The sequence below is a fragment of the Megalops cyprinoides genome, chromosome 15, assembly GCF_013368585.1.
Source record: "Megalops cyprinoides isolate fMegCyp1 chromosome 15, fMegCyp1.pri, whole genome shotgun sequence".
In the NCBI taxonomy this organism is placed as follows: domain Eukaryota; kingdom Metazoa; phylum Chordata; class Actinopteri; order Elopiformes; family Megalopidae; genus Megalops; species Megalops cyprinoides.
The window spans coordinates 5,260,982-5,285,017 of NC_050597.1; the positions used below are offsets into that span (position 1 = coordinate 5,260,982).

The 24,036-nt window shown below is 38.9% G+C and overlaps 1 protein-coding gene across 1 annotated transcript in view; it reads right to left on the reverse strand.

Annotated features, from left to right (window-relative positions):
• mgmt (O-6-methylguanine-DNA methyltransferase) overlaps positions 1 to 24,036 on the reverse strand; it is a 58,023-nt gene that overhangs the window by 32,458 nt on the left and 1,529 nt on the right. The window contains exons 2-3 of the mRNA XM_036547458.1: positions 22,992 to 23,035; positions 16,208 to 16,332 (exon numbers count right to left, since the gene is read on the reverse strand). Of these exons, the coding sequence (XP_036403351.1) occupies positions 16,208 to 16,332; positions 22,992 to 23,015 (149 nt within the window). The 5' untranslated portion in view covers positions 23,016 to 23,035. The remainder of the gene's footprint in view (positions 1 to 16,207; positions 16,333 to 22,991; positions 23,036 to 24,036) is intronic.

Sequence of the window (24,036 nt, forward strand, 5' to 3'; positions counted from 1 at the left end):
GGTCAGGCGATATTACACGCACTGATGTATTCCACTTTTTTTTTCTCCCCCAGCTGAAAAACCTTCTCACTTTCAGGCAGGGAGGAGGGTATCCTCGTTCTGCTGCCCGACATGCGGAGCGCTCTGTGAGAGGGGGGACCAGGAACACTCACCCCACCTTCTACTTTTTTTGCTCTTGTCCACTGCCCTGGCAGTAAATTAAACTGTCAAAAATGGAATTGTCCTGTCATCAGTAAAGCTTGGGGGGGGGGGGGGGGTGGTCTCGAGTACTGTGACATCAGATACATTTCTAATTCTGCATTTCCCCCGCACCTGTAATTTCATCCCAAAGTCACACCGGACCGTGGCTGAGATGCTGTCCGAGGAATGGTGGAATGGCGATCTGGAAAAAAGTGGCATTTGGATAGAGGGACATTCATGACGAATGCCTGCAATTTATCATGGGGGGGGGGGGGGGGAGGTTCAGAGAGGAAGCGTGCTGACCTTCGTCTCAGGGCTGATGTACAGGACAGGGTAGAGGTGGAGAAGCCAATTAAATTAATTCCAAGAAAACAAAATAAATATGCAACAGTTATCCCAGCATATCCACAAAGACAGACACTTGTGAGACCATAACAGACTGGTTGTTTTGATTTGATTATTGCACTGTTATAACTAATCAGATGGAACCTCCATCTGATTAATCAAGATGCAACACACCTTTCACTGTTAACATGTTTTAACTAACACTAATGCCAACAAACTACTGCACTGTATGTAATGAGGCAATGAGTCTTATTTAAAACAGACTTCAATGCAGGTGAATATTTGTTTAACCTCGCTGATTTGAGCTGTAGTCACTTAACACAACAGCATGCATGTTAATTATGGTCTCTTCAAATTACTAGCATCATGCTCCAAAGCTATATGAAAGACCCAAGGCATAATTAGTTGGTATTAAGCTCCTGATATTAATCCAAAGCCATAATAAACATTGTCACTGCAATTACCTGGGAGCAGCAATATTGATCTCACTGTCAAATTTTAATATGACTTTATTTCGTATTTCCATATAACTAGTATTCAAATTTGTTCCGGCAATAACAATTTTGAGGACATAATTGAAGTCTCATTCAAAGTATGTAAATGACTGGTGAACACTTGGGAACGAGATAGACAGCACACAAGCAGCATGTTTATGTAGCCCCCAGGGGTTCACTATTGCACGAGCACTGCTCTAACACAGCACAGAAAAGCCACTGGGATTGAACGGGAATATTTTACCCACAGAACCCAGCTCCTTGGCATATTAGAACTGAGGGAGCATTCTAGTCACTAAAGTGCCCTGGTCTTAAGTTTGAGTAACATATTTAAGCATGTGCTGATTTTTTTTTTTTATTTTTTTGTCACTTACCATTGACGGCTGAGAAGCCTCCTACATTCTAAAATTAGAGGGTACTTCCACTGGTAAAATATGTGTTGCTTTTTCGAAGTCTTCCATAAGGACAGCTTTAAGGAACGAACACAATATACTTTTTAAATATTTTTATATATTTTAATGTCCAAACTGAAATGCTAAAAATAACAGTGTCCAGGGAAAAGCCCTGTCAGGCAAAATACAGGACTAAAGGATTGTGATGCTATGTCTACACAGGTAGTTAGCTGGCTATCTAGTTTATATAAACATAACTGTACCGACTAGCCAGGCAACCACTGGACATTGCTAGCATTGCTTTGTAATGTTTATGCTTGTATTTACTTTTCTATCCAATAACCACAGTTTTATGAAATACATTGGATACTGTTCCATTCCTTTGTCTACCGGACAAATGACTTTGGAGCCAATGTTCACATGGGCATTATTAATCACATCTGAGACATTATCTTCACCAATAACACTCCTAGTGACAGGAAAGGGAAAATATGGCAAAACTAGGCAAATATCTGCTAGCACTATTAAGAGCATTCCAGTTTTCTCTCCATTAGTAGCTAACACAAGCTGCCTTTTTTAACTGTGCTTAAGCACTAACATGGAAATTTTAAAACAGCTTACTTACTCATAATGGTAAGCCTTAGATGTCCTGTCAGTAAGATTACTCCAAACGTAACCTTCGTTGATGCTAATGCATATAATAATGCATTCAGTTAGTTGTATTACAATTGTCGATGACTAAGTAGTATGTTTTTTTCTTTTTTTCAGTGTGAAAATATTAATATCGTTACTATGCTATATATCTAGCTGTGCACTATATTTCATATGAGCCTTGCTCCATGTCAGGTTTGGTGCTTTAGCATGTATTGAGGTACCTGTGCTCTGAGAGAAGAAATTAACCATACTCGTAACACTCACTTTAGTTCATAATGTTCTACTTAGCTAGCTAAAGAAATAAAACAAACTATGACATAGTTTCCAAGCTCAAGACATCCAGCTCCCTTTTAAAAAATGTCTTATTTGTACAATTAAGGGGAAAGAGACATTTTTTCGAGGCAGTAATGTGTTCACTTGTTTAGTGTTTCACCAGGTTTTCACTAAAAAAAAAGTTAGTTTTTACATTTTATTGTTGATTTATAACATTCCAGATCATGAAATATTGCTAACTGGTGAAGAAGCAGCAGCTGACATACTGCTCAGAGCTGGGAAACATTAACCATGCATGTGGAAATGACAATGAAACATGCTGTACCCTCGTCAGCAGTGAGTGTACTCAACACATCCTCTGACAACGACTCCCCCCCATTGTTTTGGTTTGACGTGAATCAATAGCTCGCATATTGAATATATTGTTGGGGGTGGTAATCTCCTTCACATGTCGTCATCACCCAGGGCTCTTCAGAATGGGATTTATTATTATTTTATTTTTAATAAGAGAATTTAGGTCTTGTTCCCTTGGGTCCTGCGTGCTTAACTCCTGAAGTACTCGACCTGCCACAAATCCCCCACCAAATCCATGTTTAGTGGCACATGCAGATAAGGGTTAAGCAGCAACATCATAGCATAATTGACTCATATCCTTCCCTAGTTTGGAATGTCAGGGAAGGAAAAAAGGGAGGAAAAAAAACATACTTAAAAAATGCACTTATTTAAATTTTCCACAGCTGAAATTTGTTATTCTACCTCACAAAGATAAATATACAATAAAGGCATTTGTCAAGGAGTGTCACTTATTAAATTTAACAGAAACATGAAGTAATCACAGTAAGTCACAATGCATAAAATAAATTGACAGACTACAGCATATGTGATTTCAGAAACCATGAGGTATTGTACACAACCTCATAATTGCTGTGATAAGCACAATACAGCATTATTGTGAGTATTGCAGCTTAAAACAACATTTAATTCATGCATTTTTGGTATTCTTTTTGGTGGGATTTAATGAAGTCATCTGCCTCCTCAATGCAAAACGACACTGATGTGGGTGTAATGGAGGATTAGCTGTGTTTACTTGGGGGACTTTACAAAGGTACATTCCTTCCTTTAAAAAAAAAAAATTCTGCTTCTGCAGATCTGAACCTCTCCACAAACCACAAGAGCCACATGAACCCCAAAGAAGAGATTTACAGGTTGTACATTCACTCTGTTTACAAAGAAAATGAGGCATCCACCACGAGCAGGTGACCACCCCAGGGATTAAAAGTAAATTTAAAAAAGAAGGCACAGATGGGGACAGGCAACCCTGGAAATGGAATACAAATGACTGCATCCCACTGTGTCACACCTGCATGCAGAAAAAGACAAATAAATAATTCTGACATTAGAGGAAATAGAAATAAAAAAACCGAGACCAGCTTGTTTGTGATGTTACAGATAATTGAAAGAATAACCATAATGCTCTTTCCAAATTACAGTGGCCATGTATTTCAATTATTATACATGTAACACAAAATAAGGATGAATCCACTTTGCAACCACAACAAATAATCCTATCACTGTGTCTTCAGAGCACTGTGGATGATTGTGTCTGCTCTTCTATATGTTGTATAAAACAACCTAAACCACCAAATATACCATCAAATATTCTAATCTCACAATAATAAATTTTGTATTGAGTGGGGAAGTTTTCATATTTAGCTGCTGAGAAATAGAAGAAAGAAGCCCATCTTGAGAGGAGAATCAAATATGTCACCTGCAGATATGTTCTCAGACCACAATATGTGTGTATCTGTGTACGTGTATGCATGTGTCCGTGTGTGTATCCATTGTTTTAATTTACGTTCTGGTTTACAGCGTAACTCTCAGCCTTGACTTCTTCCAGATTCAGCAGTGCAGGGCTCTTGTGTGCTAAGGGACACATAAACTGTGATTTTCGGCTCAAAGCCACATAGTCCACCATACTGGATGGCCCCTCCCTGGGACAATGAACAGGGCCTGCAGATCCATCTTAGCCAGCCCCTTTCTAAATCACGTGAAGAAGCCGTGGGAAGCGGCAACCAAGTTGTCCCTTCTGCCATCCTATACAGCCGGCAAACTGATTTACAAACCGCACATGGCCCCAAAAACAAACACGCTGCCTTCAGATACGCCATGCTGGGGTTGCCCTTCTGTGAAAGCCGGTGTAATTAGCTTTCACAGAGAGGAAATTACCCAACAGGCACGCCAGCGTAACTGTGAAAACCTTGTAAAGGAAAAAAAAGCAGTGCTTCGGTGATGATGCTTACAAAACCAGAATCCGTGCCAGTGGAATGCCATGGGGTCAGGTTGCAAAATGCCGAAAAGGCTGACAGAGGCTAACATACTTCTTCGTTTACCACTTCAGCACAGTATCCTGTCTTTTAAAAAGAGATGGTGCCAAACTACAATATGAAACAACCTAGGTTTGGAAAAAAAGATTAATGACTTGAACACTTTCATGTGTTCAATTTGAGCTTATTATTATTATTGATAGTAGTACTACTAATACTAGTAGTACTTGTAATGTAGGCCTGTTTTGTTTGTTTGCTCTTTGAACTACTTTCCTTGTAATTCAAAATCAGCAGTAGATGAAACAACAATCTGAAAAAGCTATTTCCGCAATGTGATACATCCTAATTGTTTCTGTATTATCTGACTTGCAAATAAAATCTACGGTATGTCACTGCATTCATGGCATTAATCACTCTTGAAATTTGAATATGCTCTTGAAATATTCAATATGAAGACAGCCATGTTGTTGATGCGATGGAAGCTCCTTGCTTTTTTACTGATTGCCATTATTATGCATATGCAGGTAGAAAGTTAATTAACCCAGAGCTTAAGCTAATTATGATAGCAGAATGCTATCAACCAAACGCTTGCAGTCAGACAGCTGTCCAGAATTTCATTTGCTAATCATTTGTCTTTTGACTGAGCATATGGTACATTTTCATGCTATCAGAGGAACAACAAACAGCTGAAAACCATTAACTAAAAACAATGTGCATAAAATCAGAGGCGGCTTTACATGGCTTTGTGTCAAACAAAAGCCAGATCCCTGCCCTTTGAAAAATAATGGAAATTTTGGTTTGTGCCACTTAAAATTTTCAGATGATCTTATAATAAATGTGTGAAAGGAATTTAGATGCGCAAATAAATTGTTTATATTTGTATGCAAATGATGCTGGGTGTTTATTATTTATACATGGTATGTTAATAAGACATTTCATATGCAGACCTAACCAGGTCTGCTTGTATCTGCACAACAGGATTATTAAGTCAAAGCAGCTACATTATTTTCCTTCTGTCTTTATTTAAATGGTTGTATGACCATGATCATTTACAGGAATTTGCTAAAGGAAACATAATTAGGATAACAGTTGTATAGTACAATATTGTCGTGGCAAGATATTTTGTTTACATTGCAGTTACGCAAAATGGAATTCAAAGGCAAAAGGAATTCGAATCACACAAAATCAAAAGGTGCTCCACTCCAACAGATGCATCTACCCTTCATACAAACACAGATATAGAAACACTGCAGCTGGATAACGCACAGAGAACAACGGCCTTTAAAGCACAGTAACACCGCAAACCCCCTGCAGAATCATCTACATTTTTCTTTGACCAGAGGAGTCATTCTAGAACCACTGGTTCTTAGGGTCAGTGCGTTGCCACAGCATGGCTGGAACAGGAGGGCCAGAACAGAAAAGGAACACTCAGAGCGCGTTGCTGTTGTGAGGTGTTCCAGCTTTCCTCACTCTCGGCTACCTCCATATCCTGAGCAAAAGGAGTCCTGGCCAATGCTTCAAAATAGTGTCCTCTATATAAAGACAAAGATAACATATTCTGGCTGCTAATGGGGGAATCAATGACACCACAGGGTGCTGTGGCTATACCAAGCCAACTGGTCCAGGAGGTTCAGCAAAAGAATACCGCAACATGCCCGTTGCAAGGACTACACACTGTTACCTTTGCTACCAAGCTAATTTCACTTCACAGCTCAGACGGTTTGACCCATCCAAATACCTTAGAATGACACAAAAAATGGGATATTTAAACCTGTAAAATGTGGCTGACATTATTTACATAACTGTACAAAGTGCAAATGCAATAAAGGCAACTCATCACCCAGAAACATGCATGTCATTAAGGCAGAAAATTGCCCTGCTTAGTACATTCATTCCTCCTTATGCCACACACATCATAAGGCCTAACTGTATGGAACTTGTAACTGTCATTCACAATCAATTAGAGGGCACACAGAGAGAGGAAAAAAAAAAGACTGAGCTTTTGTACCATAGTTATGCAAGATCAGTACATCATTTCTGCATAGTTCTATGTATTCATGTGTGTGAACAGTAGAACATACTTGCGGGTTGTCCCGCGTGATTGATGCAAACATAACCCCCCAACATCACGGGGAAATAAAACTGCTCAGGCTCCCATATAACATGTGACAAGAGCTCCTACAACATTTCTACTCCGGACCTCACAGGCTAAATTGCATTTTCCGGAACCCTCTCAGCCTGTTTGACAGACAAATTGATCTGAGCATTGGAAAATAATAAGCTCGCGAAAATTTCTCGGGGTTGCGATTTCACGTCTTTTGAATTTTTCATACGGGAACAAAAAAAAAAATTTTTTTTTTTGAAAAATCGCCTCTGATTTTCTCTTTATTACGCACCCTCATCTCGAGTGCGCCAGGGAACACGCAATACTTCAAGAAGTGGCAATCTGTTGTAAACAATACGCGTAACATTTTTCAGCAGACACCGCCGTGGAGGGGAGGCAGGCGGCCGGGCACGCGGACATTCGCCGCGCAGATTATGTTGTTCGGGGCATTATGAATTCATACATTTGATGTTGCCTTCAGGGCTTCTCCTTGGACTTAGTGGCTGTTTGTTACAGGAAATATTGCTTGTATCAGTTAAGAGGCAAAAAAGCCATGGTGATTTGATTAGAAAAGTTGACAGTTGACATGTGTAAGGAATATGTCATTCAAGTGTGTTTTCGCTGTTTTAATAACAATATTTGTCATTTTAATGGTCACTTTGTCACTCTACATATAACTAAAGCGGTGGCACAGAGACAAAAATATCTTTACACCCTCCTCTCCCATACAATTGCTATGTTGCTTTGAGATTCTATAGAAGTTGATTCTTTGTGAAAGAATTATGGTTGAAATTATTCACTATTTAGGACAAAATTACTAATACAAATAAAACACTTTATATTTTGAAAAAAAAAAAAAAATCCAAAATAAAATAGAATTATGAGACATGTTGATCAGGTCTTTTTAAACTTACATAAGCTTAAGCTTTATAATTTAATTATAGCTACAGACTTGCCACAGTTTTAGTTTTATCACTCAGCAATTTCAAGTGCATAGAGTTAATAAGATGTGGGAAGTGGTTCTTTATAAACTGAAATGATCTGTGCGTGGTGTGTGCACACTGATCTGAGGAAAATGTGTGAACTATAATGTCTAATATCCAAGCGTAGTGCATAAAAAGGACATGAAAGACTGAAAAGAGCAGTCTTGGTGAAGACAAAGAAATGATATTTTTAGTTTTAGACAAATAGCTAGCTGCATAACAAACAAGTCTATAACTAGCAGCTTTTATACTGAGTATATGTTACCTACTACAAAACATAAATGAGTACTCAGACGTAGTGTTAAAGCAACACTGATTAACATTTTTGGTTGCCATGGTGTTTTCATACGGCCCCTAATTGGGGTTTGCAATGGAGAAATGGAAGGTACAACTTAATATTACAGAATTATGGATTTCCGCATGGGTGGGGGTTGAATGAAAGTGGACCACAGATGGTTTGAATGACAGAACAAAATAGAGTTTGAATGGCCCTGCAAAGCAATTAGATGCCCTTGTTAGGACCACTGAGTTGTTTGTGCCTTGGAAATACATCTTAACACAATTTTTTTTTTCCCCAGGAGTTCATTTTCCCCACCACAAACGTTAAATTCACATCAACATACATATCATTGTACCGTCTAGGTTTACAGTTAAATGCAGTTAGACTGAATAAAGCCCCTAGTATCTAGAAACCACTGTCTACAGTAATGTACAGTATTCACTAAATATGTGCTATGCTCAATGTCATTCCATGGCCTGTTGCTTTCAGCAAGCTGGAATCTGACCTCTCTTACAAAGAATAATACAGTTAAGAGTGGATGACTGCTGTATACTCTCTCTCAGAACTGCATAGGAAATATCTGCCCATACGCACCCACAGACACAAACACAGACGCACACACATGCACGCACGCACGCACGCACGCACGCTCACACTGATCTGAACACTTCATCTGACTCCACAAGGAAACATATAAGTTTCAGAGACGGAGAGAGTGGGATGGCTACATGTTAGAGTTACTAGAGTTCAGTGTTAAAATTAGCAAAGCAAACGACTCTCACACAACAGAAGGCACAAACGGAGGAGAAAAAAAGTGTGACTGATTTATGTAGACACAACATTGCGCTGAGATAATTTTGTGAAGACCACTGGGAGCTTGAAGTGTAATAATGGAGCCAACACCATAGCTATTGTCCAGAATATCTTATCACACTGACACGTACATATCCTTTACTTCTTATATTTCTTCCACATTATATTTTATTGCAGAAAAAAAAAACGCATGACCTATCCACTGAGCTATGAAGTGCTGGAAAGAACTAAATGGAGATGGATGGATTTTGGTACACCTGTACACTGCCCTGAAGGAGGTCTTTTCGACATGAGACCAGGGTCTGATGTATTAAAGTTATTGAGGCCCACATAAAGTATCACGGTAAAATGAAGAATCCTTCCACTCTCAATTGGGTTTAAAGTAGGCTGGTACATCCATTGTTTTGTATGTATGCCATTGTGCTTTCTCAGACACAATTACAACTATGTTCTCTGTAAATCACTCTACATAAGAGCATCTACCAAGTTTCTAAATGTAAATGCAACAGTATTTCTGGCACTTGACCATTAGAATCTGGTTGTCACAGTTCAAACTGGCTTAGTAAATTTATTTAATAGCTGACTTGGGCATATTTTTGTAAAGGTTGCAGAAATTGCTTTACTGTTTTTTTTTTTTTGATTTAACAACCATCATTGGTTGCTGTGCATTCAAATTGGATCGCTTTCAGTAAGTCTAAATAAATACACAGCAAAAAAAAAGCCGGATTAAGTCAACATTGTATTGTCTTCATGTGTGTCACTCCACATAATGGTCCTCTAATTGCTGTGACTGTCTGTGTGACAAACTTCCGCAATTTGGTTGCTGTATGTGTGAATTGGTTTTCAATGACTGATGTTTGTTGCGGAGAAAAACTCTGTCAGAACAAAATTAGGTGATCTATCATTTTAAGATATGGTCTTCATATACTGTTTACTTGAGGATATCACTTGCCTCCAGCCAATTTTGACCAGAAACATTTGGTGAAATGGAAGTGATTTGTATATCATTTTTGTGATAAAAAATGATCTACTGTAATGCCATAATATTGCTGCTAAAATTTCTTTATTGAAATGTATGCCCTTTATCAAACCTCACTCTATTGTATTCTTAAATGATGAATCTAACTGTAAATACACTGCACAGGAATCAAAAACACAGAAGTCGAGACAGTAATTCAAATTTAAACTGTTATACATGCTCTTTTGTAAAGTCACTCTGGAAACGGTTCTCTGAAAATGACTCTGTGTAAACATATGATATTAAACCCAGATAGGTAAAGAAACCCTAAGATCACTTTTCTTTTCAGTCTTTTTCAGCTTTTACTTTGTCTCACTCCAATGTGTCTTCCCTTTAACCTTGACTGACACATTTCAGTAAGATCTCCTATTTTATTTCTTTTTTTTTTTTACATAACATCATTCAGTTTGATGGCTGCTGAAATTAAAATGGTTTGGTTAAAAAAAGCACATACAAAAACTCGCACACCAAAGCTAACAACCTCACCAAAGCTCAAACTTAGATAAAACGAAGCCCACTGTAGATTAAACAAGTAAAATGATTAATAAACAATAACTAATGAACACAAGTAAAACGCCTTTGGATTTCAAAGCTATGTGGGCTCTTGATAATCCGACACATAACTGCACACCCGCATTTGAATAAGCTTGTAGGGTGCAGCCAATGGGCTCCCAGGGCTGGTTTCAGCACATGCCCATTCACAGAGAACAGCACAGCCGGGCAAGGGCTGATGGTCATTGGGGGGGGCTATGGCATATGCTAATCAGCATGCATGCACATGATTTCATTTATGCAAAAATCATTAATAAAAGTCACAGAATACTGATATCGCCGATATAAACATTTAAACTGAATCAGACAAACTATAACATTTATTTTTTATTTATTTATTCTTTTTTTATTTTATTTTATTTTCACTTTAGAGCCAAATCTGAGTGCATGTTTAAGATGCTGCTCTTGCTGAGCAGTAACCAGTGTCATTTCACTAACACAACCAGTCTCTGCAATGGCAGGCACTGGTGCTTTGGCTTTTAAGTGACAGTGCAGACAAAATGAATCACGGTGTGGCAGGGTTGCTTTTTGTGTTTGTACGTAGCTTCCAGACACGAGGCCTTCCTGATAAACGCAGAACATCAACTGGCAGATCCCTGTGTCATTCCACAGTAGCATGTGGCGTATCATTTGGCCTACAGCTACACATACCATCTGTGGAATTCATTGCAGGGGTTCAATTTGCATGCTAAACTGCTTCCTGAAGATGTCATCTGGTTCTTAATTTTTCAAAGTAAGGATGATACTGTACGGCTCATTTGTTTATTTCTAACTCTTAGACAATGACTTCTTGCACATGTGTTTATATTGGTAACGAACCATAAAATAATGACAACATTGTTCTGAATAGCAACATACATTTTGAGACTGTTATAATCCTCAATTAAAGCAAATAATAGCTAATAGGCCCTCTGTTTGTTTAGAAATATGTAAACTTAGATTTAAGCCCAGATTTAATCAAACTGCAATATTCTTTGTCCTGAAATTTAGACTAACATACTGTGGCAAGCTTTACATTGGCTGTTGACATATATTAACAAAATACCATGCATTCCCCAGCCTCTAAAACAAATGAAAAATCACAGTGAATAGTCAGTGTGTACTTAATTAGCGATAATTTTAACTTCTCTTTGGGCTGTGAGCCATTTGGCTGTGCACAATGCTAGATACACTCCAGAGTGTAGACAAAATGATAGGCTTTGTCACAGGCTAAATAGCTGCTATATCATCCCATGTGCAAGGTGTGGAGTGGTTTTAACCCTGTATAAGTGTGAAAGAAATAACAACAATTAGGGCTAAATACTACATACATTGGCAGCCATTTTACATTCTGAGCACTTGACTGAATGATGGTATTCGACACTGAATTATTCCTGAGTCTTGCCTGCATATCTAAATTCCAACACTAATCATTAAATTGCAGTACAAAAACACAGCCTCTGTATTGCTAACGTTCTAGGAGACCTCCAGCTGTGTAACCCAAGCAACCTAAATTATGGATGCAATTACATGCTGTGTGTGGATTGCATAACTAAAATATTTTCAGCCGAAAAGGGAAAAGGAAAACCGTAATTACAAAATTAAAATGTCTTTGTTCTAATGTTTTACATTACAGACATGTTCAGCCCACCTTTAAAACAACAACAACCTGGGGATGAGCGCTACTTACTGGGTCAATAAAAAAAAAAAAAGAAAAAACTCCTCGTCTGACAATTGCAAAGTGATTAATGCAAGCACCTTTTCTCTCATAATGTCAACCTCCACCTTTTTTTAAAGACTGACCTTTCGTGGAGTTCCACGGCACCCGAGACTCCACATATCTTTACCTTTACAGGAGAAGACTTAAAAATGAATGCACATGGGAACAGCATTGGAGCTGATGCTCTGCTCATCGTAATTGGTTCAGCCTCTTGCAGTCTACAGGAACACGCTTCTGCTGACGCCTTATGTTAGCACTACATTTCACTCAAGAGGTATACTGTAATAACCAAGCCACGAGGGCTGATAAATAGATAAAGCTATTGACTGTTAGCTTAGTGCAGTGCACTGACAGCTTGAGGGCACTTTATGCTGAGTTTTTTTTTTTTTTCTTTCTTTTTTTTATCTGGAATCTGGCATGCAATTTGTTGCCTGTTAATGTTTATCCGCCGTGCAAAAACGCAACACAGTGCAATAGTTGTCCATAATTGTTGTAAAGCCCCACAGCCTCCACTCATGTACACTGTAACTTGTTGTGCAGTAGCTGTTAACTTATTGTACAGTATCTGTTCATATTTATTTTTACAGAGCTCGTTCATTCCATCCTTACCGCACTCCATGTATGTGTCCTGCACTGCCATTGTTTGTTGTAGCATTATTGTTGGATGGTATTTGCTGCTGTCACATTGACATTGTATGAAAGTACAAGAGACTTCGGAAATTGAGTCAAATTCCTCGTATGTGCAAATGCATACCTGGCCAATACAGTCTGATTCTGATTCTGATGATAAGCTTGTTATACTGAACAAGAGGCCGTTTGTTTCCGCTCCTCTGTTACAACTATAGTTCTATAGCATACCTCTGATTGGTCAATGACAAACTAATTATGAGGAGCAATGGGATGTGTCCCTGTTTCAGAACGGCTTGTTGTACTTGCTGCTGTGTACTCCTTTTGTGTATCACAAAATTTAACTGCAGGAATTATGGACTGTTCTGTGGATTCACATGCCAGTCTCACAATTATTAGCTTCTAAATAAAAACAAGCGTAAGCGTGAATAATTAAAGACATGCCCATATCAAAACCGCATGTGTTCTCAAAACAGCATACGCAACTGCGTTTTCATTTGATTGCAGCCAGATGTCAACAGTTCATCTTCAGGCATTTTCATAATCAAATTCAATTACTGAAATCAGTTGCTGTTTTAAACAGCACAAATAAATAAATGGTAAACCATAATAATAGTAATAATAATAAGTATTTATATACGTTGGCATCAACATTTTATAAAATTGGCAAGAAGCCTTCCAAATAAAATTTTGTACTCATACTGAAACAATTCACATTGACTTAAAAAAGAATATTATGACTACAATAAAATCCATGTAGTGGATATTACACAATGTTTTGGATAAAGATAAAATTATTGTTTTTGGATCTTATTTTTTAAACGTGATGCTGAAGCCTAATAGTTCAATTACAAATACTTCAAAATAGACATTTTAAGCTTTGAAAAAGCTTGTACCTTGTATATAAATGGTGATGTAAAACAGGATATCATTTTTATCATTGATAACAACCAATCTGAGAAATGAAATTGTTCATGATATGAACAGTCTATGTTTATACTGCTGTAAGGCTATTAATTTTTACATTAGGCAATAATAACAGCTTCCAAAAGCCAAAGACACCCTTGACCAAAATAGCATAGGATATTAAACTGAGAAATGATCTACTGATGCAAATTATTAAATCTATTTGCATTTGCTTACTGAACCTTAACACAGAAATTAAACCATGTTGAGAAACAGAAAAAAAAAATTAAAAAAAGAACTGGTGGTGCATGGTTAAAGGAGACTTCTTGGAGGATCCAAACTCTATATCATTAATTTCTACACTTCCCCTCATTAACAAGTAAAACATTTTTACTGCTTGAAAAAATTTAATAAATAGGAAGAGCGGGCAAGCCAACATATGTTTGTAATGTAATATACAAGGGCATTAATATGTTTACATAAATTAAAGAGCTCACTACATTTTAAGAAGGCAAATTTCCAATTTGGCAGGTGTAGGATATTAGGTATCTGTTTGTGTATTCAATTTATTTATTTATTTATTTTATGAGAGGCGATTATTTTCAATTCCTCTGAGTCTTACTGACATTCTAATTTTCCATCAAATGAATCAAAGTGGAGAATATTACTCAAAAGCAGTTTTCATATCTTCTAGGATCAATTTTAAAATGGCAGTACAGGCAAGACTTGAATTCTAAGGCCAATTAATTGATCAATCTTGTCCACAGCGTCTGTATAGGCAAATGTGGGGCAGGTGTACTTCTATGGGTCATCATTTTGAACCCATTCTGTCTTGAATGAGATGTGATAATATCTCAGGGATCGCAAGGTGTTCACATTCATTCATTCTGCTGGCAAAAACATGCAGAGAATGTGTGAGGATTAGTGCCTTTTAAGGCAAAGCAAATAAAGAGAAACACTCTTCGGCCGAACGATGTCAAGCCACACGTCCGTAAGTGTGAACATTCCCTGAGCTGGTCTCCCTGGTGCACTTTGCCAAATCTCCAAAGTAAAAATACTGCGTTAATAAACTGTTACGTTTCACCATTTCCAAGCCTGTCCTCCAGCTATGATTCTCAGAGCTATTAGGGGTGTTACAATGAATGCAGTGATATCAGTCCTCCACATCTCAAAATGTTGTCAATTACAGGAAGTGATTCCCTGCATCAAAAAACACAAGCTGAGCTTTATTTTCTGTGATCCAGCTGCTATATGGTGGTCTCTGGGTTTGTTAAAGGCCTTGCACAAATACAGGCCTTGAGAGACGTTTCTCCTCTTATAGTAAATACATCACAGAGGGGGCAGATATCGCTAACAGTCCCTGCTCTCCTGCAGTTGTTCACATTGGTCTAATTGCTTAACTGACGGTCACACTTGACTAATATCACTGTCTGCCTGTGTCATATGATAGCAAAGCCTATGCTTTCTACAGGAACACATTTTTATGTTTGTTTTCCCCTTGCAACACTGTTTTTTTCCCTGGGATATGATTTATATTAGAGTGATGAATGTAAGCCTCCCATACATCGGCATACAGTCAACACCACAAAGTGCACTGCAGTGGAGTGAGTGCTCATTGGAGGATATGTGCTCCTCCACTGACATCATCAAGCAGGGCAACTCGAAGTGCCCTGAAAATTCAGAGGGTGCCAGAGCAGTGAGACAATGAAAGCCTGGCAGACCTACCCACCTCAATCCCCAGTAAAAGCCAATCTGTTTCGCCATTGTGGGATCCTGGTTATTGTTGGCCAATGACACAACCAGCTCAGAACCTGGGCCATGGAGCTCCTTCAAACACCTTGAGGACTGTGTTACTTGGAAGCCGAGAAACCTAATAAATGTTGCTCCCTGTACATTAGTGCAAGTTTATATTTGCATGAATTTTTTGTGACAAGAAAGTGATTCATATGGGAACTCTGTCAGACATATACACTGTTGTGGATACATTCTTTGTGTAGCTGACAATCATATTCCTGATTCTGAAGCCAAAATGTAGAAATGTATAAAGCAGTTATTAAAATGTGATTCATATTAATATGTGTCATAAAAAAGTCAATTCACCTTTAAGCATAACAGCTACTGCACAAATAAATTAATCTAAGCTGAATTATATAACATATTATTTAAAAGAATGCAAAAATAAGTCTTTCAATAGTGTGTAATTAATATTTGATCAAATATATTTCCATACACTGTACTATGGCGTACCAGGCGAGAGACCAGACTGAAGCAATTTATACCAGCAAAAATGAAAGGCTGTAGTGAATGTTCTCCTGAATGTTGAAATTAGGTTGGCGACACCCACTGTTTTGTGTGGACAAATTTCTCATTTTGAGCCGGACTCGGCACTCTGGAGGGTCCCGTGTTTGTGTATGGGTGGGGGGGGGGGGGGGGGGGGTCCCTGGGCACGCCACTGTAGGGATCGGCGTAAATTCTCACAGCTTGATGAGAAACGTTCCACATCGTCACATCCATGGATCTCATACCTTTATTAATCAAATCACCGGCGCGGCTTCTCACCTACCCTGCAGCAGGTGTGGCTTCCATTTGGATCTGGATGTCGTGCACGCCGTTTTCACAGCCCGAAACTCGCACCCTCCCCAGGGGGCAACACAGTGTGAGCGCAGTCACATGGCACTCACCGGCATCCTGGCCGGGGAACACAACACATTACCGTGAGGAAGAAAAAAGAGAGAGAGAGAGATGGGCAGACTTTACCACAGCCAATGGGGACAGCTTTGTATCAATGCCAGCTTAAAAATGGAAAAGAGACATGTGTCATAGTTTAAGCTCATTTAAACTGTTTAAGCGTGAAAGTAGTACTGCAATAGATCAGGCAGACAAAAGTCTTGCAAACAATCAATCAATTAATCAATCAATAATTCCATCAATCAATCAATCAATCAGCCAGCCTGCAAACAGCAAACAGAAATTAAGATAAACAGTGCATAATGGAGATGGCAAAGACTTCCACATGCAGCTTCCTTTCAGAACTCCTTTCAGCTTTGTGATTACATGCACTATGTGAACTACAATATTTTATATTAGAAGTTACAATATTACACTATTAAAAATATGAATTATGATGACACGTTCCTTCAACATGTACAGACTTCAGAATTAAAAGGAATGTGTTTAAATTGCGCATATGCGCCATCCGTCTCTCAAGAAAATGATTTCATTGATCTAATCACTGCAATGCAGCGGCTATCTTTTTTCCCTTTCGATCTTCCAGGAGAGATAAACAAACTGTTAGCCCACCTAGCCTATAAATCTTTCTGCATTTTAATCTGTACTCAAAAACATAAGTGGAAAAAAAAAAACAGAAAAACAGAACCAGTCCCCTTGTCTAGTGAACGATTCCCCTGACAGCACCACGTTATTTTCAATACGTCATTTCTGGTTGATGTTCAGGATGTTTTTCCAGCGTTAAATTTGTTCCGCAGGGTGTTAATCCTGGGGGATTCTGCTTCCCAGCTCTTAACAACTGCAATAATGCACAGCCTCTTTGATGACCAAAATAGATGTTGGCAATAATCAGACCGCACACTTTTTTTTTTACACAAGAGACATTTCATTGAAAAGTATTTGAGTAAAGTTTTTTTTTTTCTTTTTTCATGCCTGAAAATAAAACCGTCACAAAAAGATCTGGACATCATTTTACACTAAAATGAATTTCAGATCATCTTATTTTAAAAATGGAAGATATTAAGGCCAAAAGCAGAAAAGATCTCTGCTTTCAGGTCAACACCGTATAGTGTTAAAGCTACATGAATTTTAAGACCTTTTAAAAAAAAAAAAACATAGTTGGAAACTGAACATAGTTTCCAAATCACCCTGAAACAAATGGACAAATGTAGAAGTGGTCAAAACAAATACCTTGGTATTCACATTGTTTTTGTTTGTAGTTTGTACTGTAATTAAAGACTTGGAAATGGAAGCTTTCCAAATGCCAAAACCCACTGCATCATCAGAAATTTCATATCACAACGCATTACTGCGTGAACAGGGGGAACTCGTGCCAAGCCTTACGGGCACTGTGAACTCAATAGGAGCATTATTAATGTCAAAACAAAGCAGATACAGCACCAATCTGATTAAAAGCAAATAAAAACAGGCATACCAACACGAGAATACGAGGGACCGAGAACAAACCAGAACAATCCCTAGTAATTCTTGTGGGCCATTATTTGCAGTCAAAGTGCGATGAACTACCACCCTTCGAAATCAGTAGAAACACAATCAATCTCAGCTGTTTGGAGGCGTACCAAATCAGAGAGTCTCTCAGCTCGCCTTGTTTAGCCTTTCCTGTGCGCTTTGCAAGTCCTGCAGCCTTACAGGGCAGGCCAGTGGAGGTGCCCGGACAACGGGCATCTCCGTATGAAGTGAATGGGTGGGGCCACGCCCAGCAGGAATGACAGAAACCAACAGGCTACCTTTCATTCACTCCGAAATCCCCCTGAGGTCGACAGGCTTCCCCTTTAAGAGGGAAACAGTGAGCGTGAGGAGGCCTTGTATCCAGGCCACGACTGGAGTGCCATGCCCCCTCTCCAATGCACAAAATCCACCTCAGCCTGGGACCAAACATGCAGATGAGGCCTGACACCCCAGAGCACATAAGACTAGTCCGAAACATACAATTAGCACAGTTAATAAACAGATACTGTACGCTTGTGGCAAAATAAATCTAATCACCACAATCAGAAAGTAACGATATCGAAGTAACGATAAATAATGTTCAAAGCTCTGTTTGAAGACACTAAAATCAGTCTCTAAGAGCAGTTTAACAACTGCCTCACTGATTTTCTTGTATTCACAGGTGCATTTTTACAGCTTTGACTGGTTGCAACGTAAGAATGATCTGAAGTCTTTAGACCCCATATCTCCACAAAACACAGCTGCATTTTATGTCTCTGTTGTGTTTTTCCTAGTGAAACACAGGAAGACGCACAAGTGATTTTTTTTTTCTCCAAAAAAAGAAGAGTGAAGATTTACCATATTAGCAGAACCACTTGAACCTACAGTGCATACCCACAAAGCATCTACAGAAACGAAGACATTTGGTTACATGTCTTGATAGGAGCATCAGATTAACAACTTGAACCACGTTGCAATTAAACCCTCGCCAACAGACATAAAAAACATTCAACTTCTGAAAAGGTCTCTTCAATGTTATCAGTACTGGTCTATGCAGAAAGCCCTTGTTTCATGCTTTTCCCCCTCTAACAAGCCAAGGGACACTGAAATGTATTCAAAAGACATTTTTGTCATTGTGGCGACTATTGTCGACTACATACCGACGATTGTCCCCATCACAGCATTTGTCTGCTGTGCTTTTGCCCTGAAGGTCCCACAGAACCTGCTGAAACTCTGACGTCTCATTATACTGTTAAATGTTATCTGCAAAACTGGAGCAGCATTGTTAGCCAACAGAATTAAGTTCGACCTGTCATTAATAACAAATGAGCATCAAAAAAGTTTTTTTTTTTTTTTTTCCCCCCTCACCATAACCACGAATGTATTGGAGGAGAGAGTGTGGATGATTTATGACTTCACAATCAATTCAGAAGAGCCCAACTTTCAGGGCACGTTCCCACAGCGTGCCTGGCGGTGTTTTCCACACCGTCCCACTGCCGACCTAGTTCAGCTACAAACCGCCCGCTTGTGGAATTAAAAAAAAAAAGATTCATCCAATTACGTTTGACTGCATGAAGCAGGAAGTCTGCTTTCAGGTTTGCCTACATATATGGTGCAAACACAGGAGCCAACTGCAGCCCTCCAAAGGTCATTATCTTCACAGGGGTTCCTGCCTGTGCCTTTCACTCGACTGCAGTGTACAGATTCTCCTCTTTCTTCGCGGTCCCTGTTCCATGCATAGAAACCGCAAGCTCCTACCCCTACAGAACGGTTCAAATTCAACCGCCGCCGTCCGCATGTTCCAGATTCAGCCACATATCCGAAACCAACCTGTGATTGTAAAACGATGTCACAATGAATGAATCAGAAAAAAAAACTGTTGACAAATTACATTAAATTATATTTTGTAATTCATCGGTCAGCAATCATACAGGGAAAAAAACTGTTCTGCTAAGCTGTTTTTCCTGTGCTGGAAAAAGTATATCTATATATCAATGTCTGATTTATGTTTTGTCAACTACATTTTTCATTTATGCGGGTTAGTTATTATGAATACTTACAAAACAACCCTGCCGCAGGAATTTAAACCATGGTGTTGCGTTTCCAGCGCCCCTTGTCATTTATTTTTGAGACGAAATAACAAACAAGTCCAGCGTTAAATTATCATTTCTGGCTCAAGAGGAATGCGTGTATCTCAGGGAAAGAGACAACTTGGAATCCAGTCCTGGTCAGTAGTCATTACTGTAAAGACATTTTCTGCCCTTTACTTGGCATGGAATAATGTTATAAACAGACACATTGTTAAACTATGGAGAAGGGCATGACTTCGAATTTAGGAACACAATGTGCATCCAAAATATTCCAGACAGCTATGTTTGAGCCAAACATCACAGTTCAATATTTCTACAGGGAATACCCCAGCAACTGACCAGCTAGATTCACCATTTAATGAAACAAGAGTAAGACACAGAATGATTTATTAGGACAAAATGTATCATTTTCAAGGTTTCTCTAGGTAAATTCCTTGGTAATATGAAACGCATAATTGCTTCCACCACAAAGGTGATGCACAAGTTAAGCTGTCAGAAAATAATGTAATAGCAGACACAATAAAAGATGCAGCACTTAGAATGCATTATTGCTTGCAATTAATAGAATAAGTGCAACCTAATTTCAGGAGTGCTATCATCTGCACTAAAACAGCCTCTCTTTAAATATCACACAGTATTACATTAAAGCAATAACTTGCTTTAACTCCCAGCTATAATAACACAAATCTGTTTTATTTAAAAAAGCTTGTCCTTTGACAAAGCAGTTTTTCAGGCTGCGGTTCATTGTGTTTTCACAGACACGTATCTATATGTGTGTTTACTTATCATGGAGTTATAAAGGAAACATATAAAGAATTATAAAGGAATATAAGAGTGGTTGACTGTGTAAGAAAGCGGTTTTCCTGCAGAAAGAGTCAGGGCCTCATGTTTCTGTACTGCGCTGCTGGTCTCTCGTGCCTGAGAAACCATCAGCGATGCCACAGGGAGATACGCTCCCCGGCCATCAATCATCTCACAAATACCAAACCAACTGCCTCAAAACAGAAGCAAAACAAAACGCAAGGGATGAGCGAGTACCAGAGCAAAGACACTTAACACTAACTTAACTCTTTCGGTCCAGCATTAAGGGAGATGGCCCAAACTGAGCACGTCTTAGGACTAAACTGAAAATATCAGTATAATATTTACTCAAATTGTTTTCCTTGTGCAGGGGATGATGGGAGGAGAGGTATTTTCCAGCTTGAGGTTTATTATACAGCCCATCTGCTGGGTAACGTGGGACAGCTTCGCATATCAGGATGTTCATTTCTATTCACTGTTTATTTGACTAGCTGATCCAGGGCAATTTAGAGATTCAATTCTGCATATTACCAGCAACCTGCACTCTTCTGACGAACCGCTGTACCACAGTGGCACATGATGGCAGAGAAACAAATCTCAAGAATATGCCACAATCCATCAATAATTTGCATTAATGTTATGGTGTCTTCTGTTTTGGGGTTTAAAGGAAAAGGAAATCATTTACAGTTACGTGTTTTTTTGCCCTTTAAATGTGTGATATTCTACATTAAAAATGCTTTACGGTTTGAATCATTAACCTTTTAGTCCCAAAAGTTACATATTTGTAACTTTAACTTACTAAACATACTTGTTAATTGTTTGTTTATTCACTGAGAACTGGTCAGTATCCTCTTCATATTCAGCACTGTGCATGAACAATGTCATGTAAAATGTACTATATGTACTACACCTGACTGCAGAGACAATACATGACCTGAACTCACACTTACGCTTTTGGCACACTGATTAAGAAACAGGGCTAGTGATGTGGAGAATACGAAAACACTAGTGCCGTACATATCAGATCAAAGAAATCATTGCAAACAGGAAAAATAGAAACAACAATGAACACTATAGAACCGTATAACAACTCAATTTTGTAAAAATAAAAATAACTAGCAAAACCCTTGGGCCCAAGTCTTTGATAATGTTTTGCTGTGCGTTGCATTTTTTTGCACAAACTGTTAGCGCAGACATTGTAATACCTTTTAACAAGACAACTATGAAACTTTTCTTCTGTGATTAATTAAGTGAAGAGTAAAACTTTACATCTAATGAGTAGTTTCTAACAATGCTACCCCCCCAAAAAAAACAAAACAAAACAAAGACACAAACAATGGGTGTAATGAACATGTACATGGCCTAAACTATTCATGTTTAACCAGCTTGCGATTTCTCCACCAATTTTCTTGACAAATTGTGATGCGCATTTGAGGTTTCGGAACCCTACAGATGATCGTATCCTCAGATGACCTGATTTTTTTGTTTGATTGTATAGCTTTGGCAGACATAGTCATCCTTTAAAGAAGTTTACAGTAAAGCCTACCTGCTCTATATGTGCTTCTGCTGCAATACATAGTTTAAATATTTTTAGTGTTCAGCGAGTCAACATTGATTGCTGTTGATAATTTATACTTAACATATAAATTATTTTCCATGTACAGTACACCTTTTGGTGAGAGTCAGTGTACTGCCTAGGCTTATATTTATGATGCAACAACATGTACAAGCACATTATCCAAAGAAAAAATTCAACCTTTAATTCGGAATGAACACATGTACACAAAAAAAAAGGTAAAGACTGTTTGCCTTAAGATGCTGGATGAAAATATCTCTCTGTTTTGCAGAATATACCTCTTTATATGTGTGTGTGTGTGCGCTTGCGTAATGTGCACTGTATACGGCTTCTTTTTTTGGTCTTAAAGAACAGTGTTTCCTGAGTGCTGAACTCACAACTATCAAACACATCTAATTATTTACGAAAGGTCAAGAAGCAACTGGCCGCAACAAATCTAAGAATGGAGCGGCATCCTATTAATCTCCATTCTGTGGATGATGGATACGTGATGGGGAAAGGTCTACTGATGGCCGTACCTGACTCTGACAGAGCTAGCATGATTTAGAGAGCAGCATCAATCATGTCATCTGTTTCCCAAACAATAACTGTCAGATAGGAGGGGGGTTGGGGGCCTCCAGACTACTGTACGTGTGAACTCATTTGTAATGTTGCCTTTTTTTCCATGAGCTATTGGAGGAAAATAAATTCTCAGTTCTACTCACTTTCCCACGGAGTCCAGATTCCATGGTTGCTTAGAGAATTGCACCTACAGAAGGGGAGAAAAAAAAGAGGAGCAGCTTAAAAATGAGGGAGGTGTGTTGTTTCTCAAATGTGGCACAAAAACAATAAAAAATAAATAAGTAAATTCATATAATCATAAATGTCTCTGGGCACCACCCCCACTCCCCTGAAATGCTTTTTGAACAGGAAACGTGGGTTCTCCGTGTCAGCGCTCATCTGCGCAGAGTGGCGGTCCGCAGACGGAGAGACGACCGCGGTCTCTCATCGCTCCGCGCACGCCCCTCTGATATGCAACAGGATAGACGCGGCAGTTAAAAAGCGATCCCAGGGCCTGCGCAAATAATACGCACTCGGGCTGACAAGATTCGCTTTGTTCTCCATGCCTCTCGGCGAGGTTTAAAATAACCTTTACACCGCTGAAAACGAGAGCCTTTTCCCTTCCTCCCGGTGTTCAAGGAAACGGCAGCAGCTGAAGGACCCACCCCCCGCTCTTTGTCGCGACTGTCCCCCTTTAACCCTAACTGAACCTTCTGAGTATATGTTCACACAAAAGAAGTACACAAATAACACTAGAGATTGTGGCGTTTTTGAGCGATGTGGTAACGTCGCTGCGTTGGAGAGTGGGAGACCACGATTTGCTTCCCAGCTCCGGCGGTTAAGCTCGCCGCCCTCCCCGGAAACCCGCGAGTCGCCACAATATTTTACATTATATTCATAAGTATAGCTCTAGCAACCCATGGCAGGGTAAAGTAGTTGTGTTGCTGAACCAAAACATAATTGCAACTATATTGCATTACAGACTGATTACAGTATGGAAATCGCTCTGTGTGTCTTGCCAGGGCAACTCCAGCAGTTGTCATCGTATATGCCTTCACAGAACATAACTGATAGAGGGCACAGCATCATTTGACAAGAAGCAAAGAAACAAGCACGCTAAAACAGACAATTTTAGACACTGCTTATCAGTAAGAAGACTGTCATACCGTTAATTCCGAGGAATTTAGAATGGCCTCATTATCACAGAAG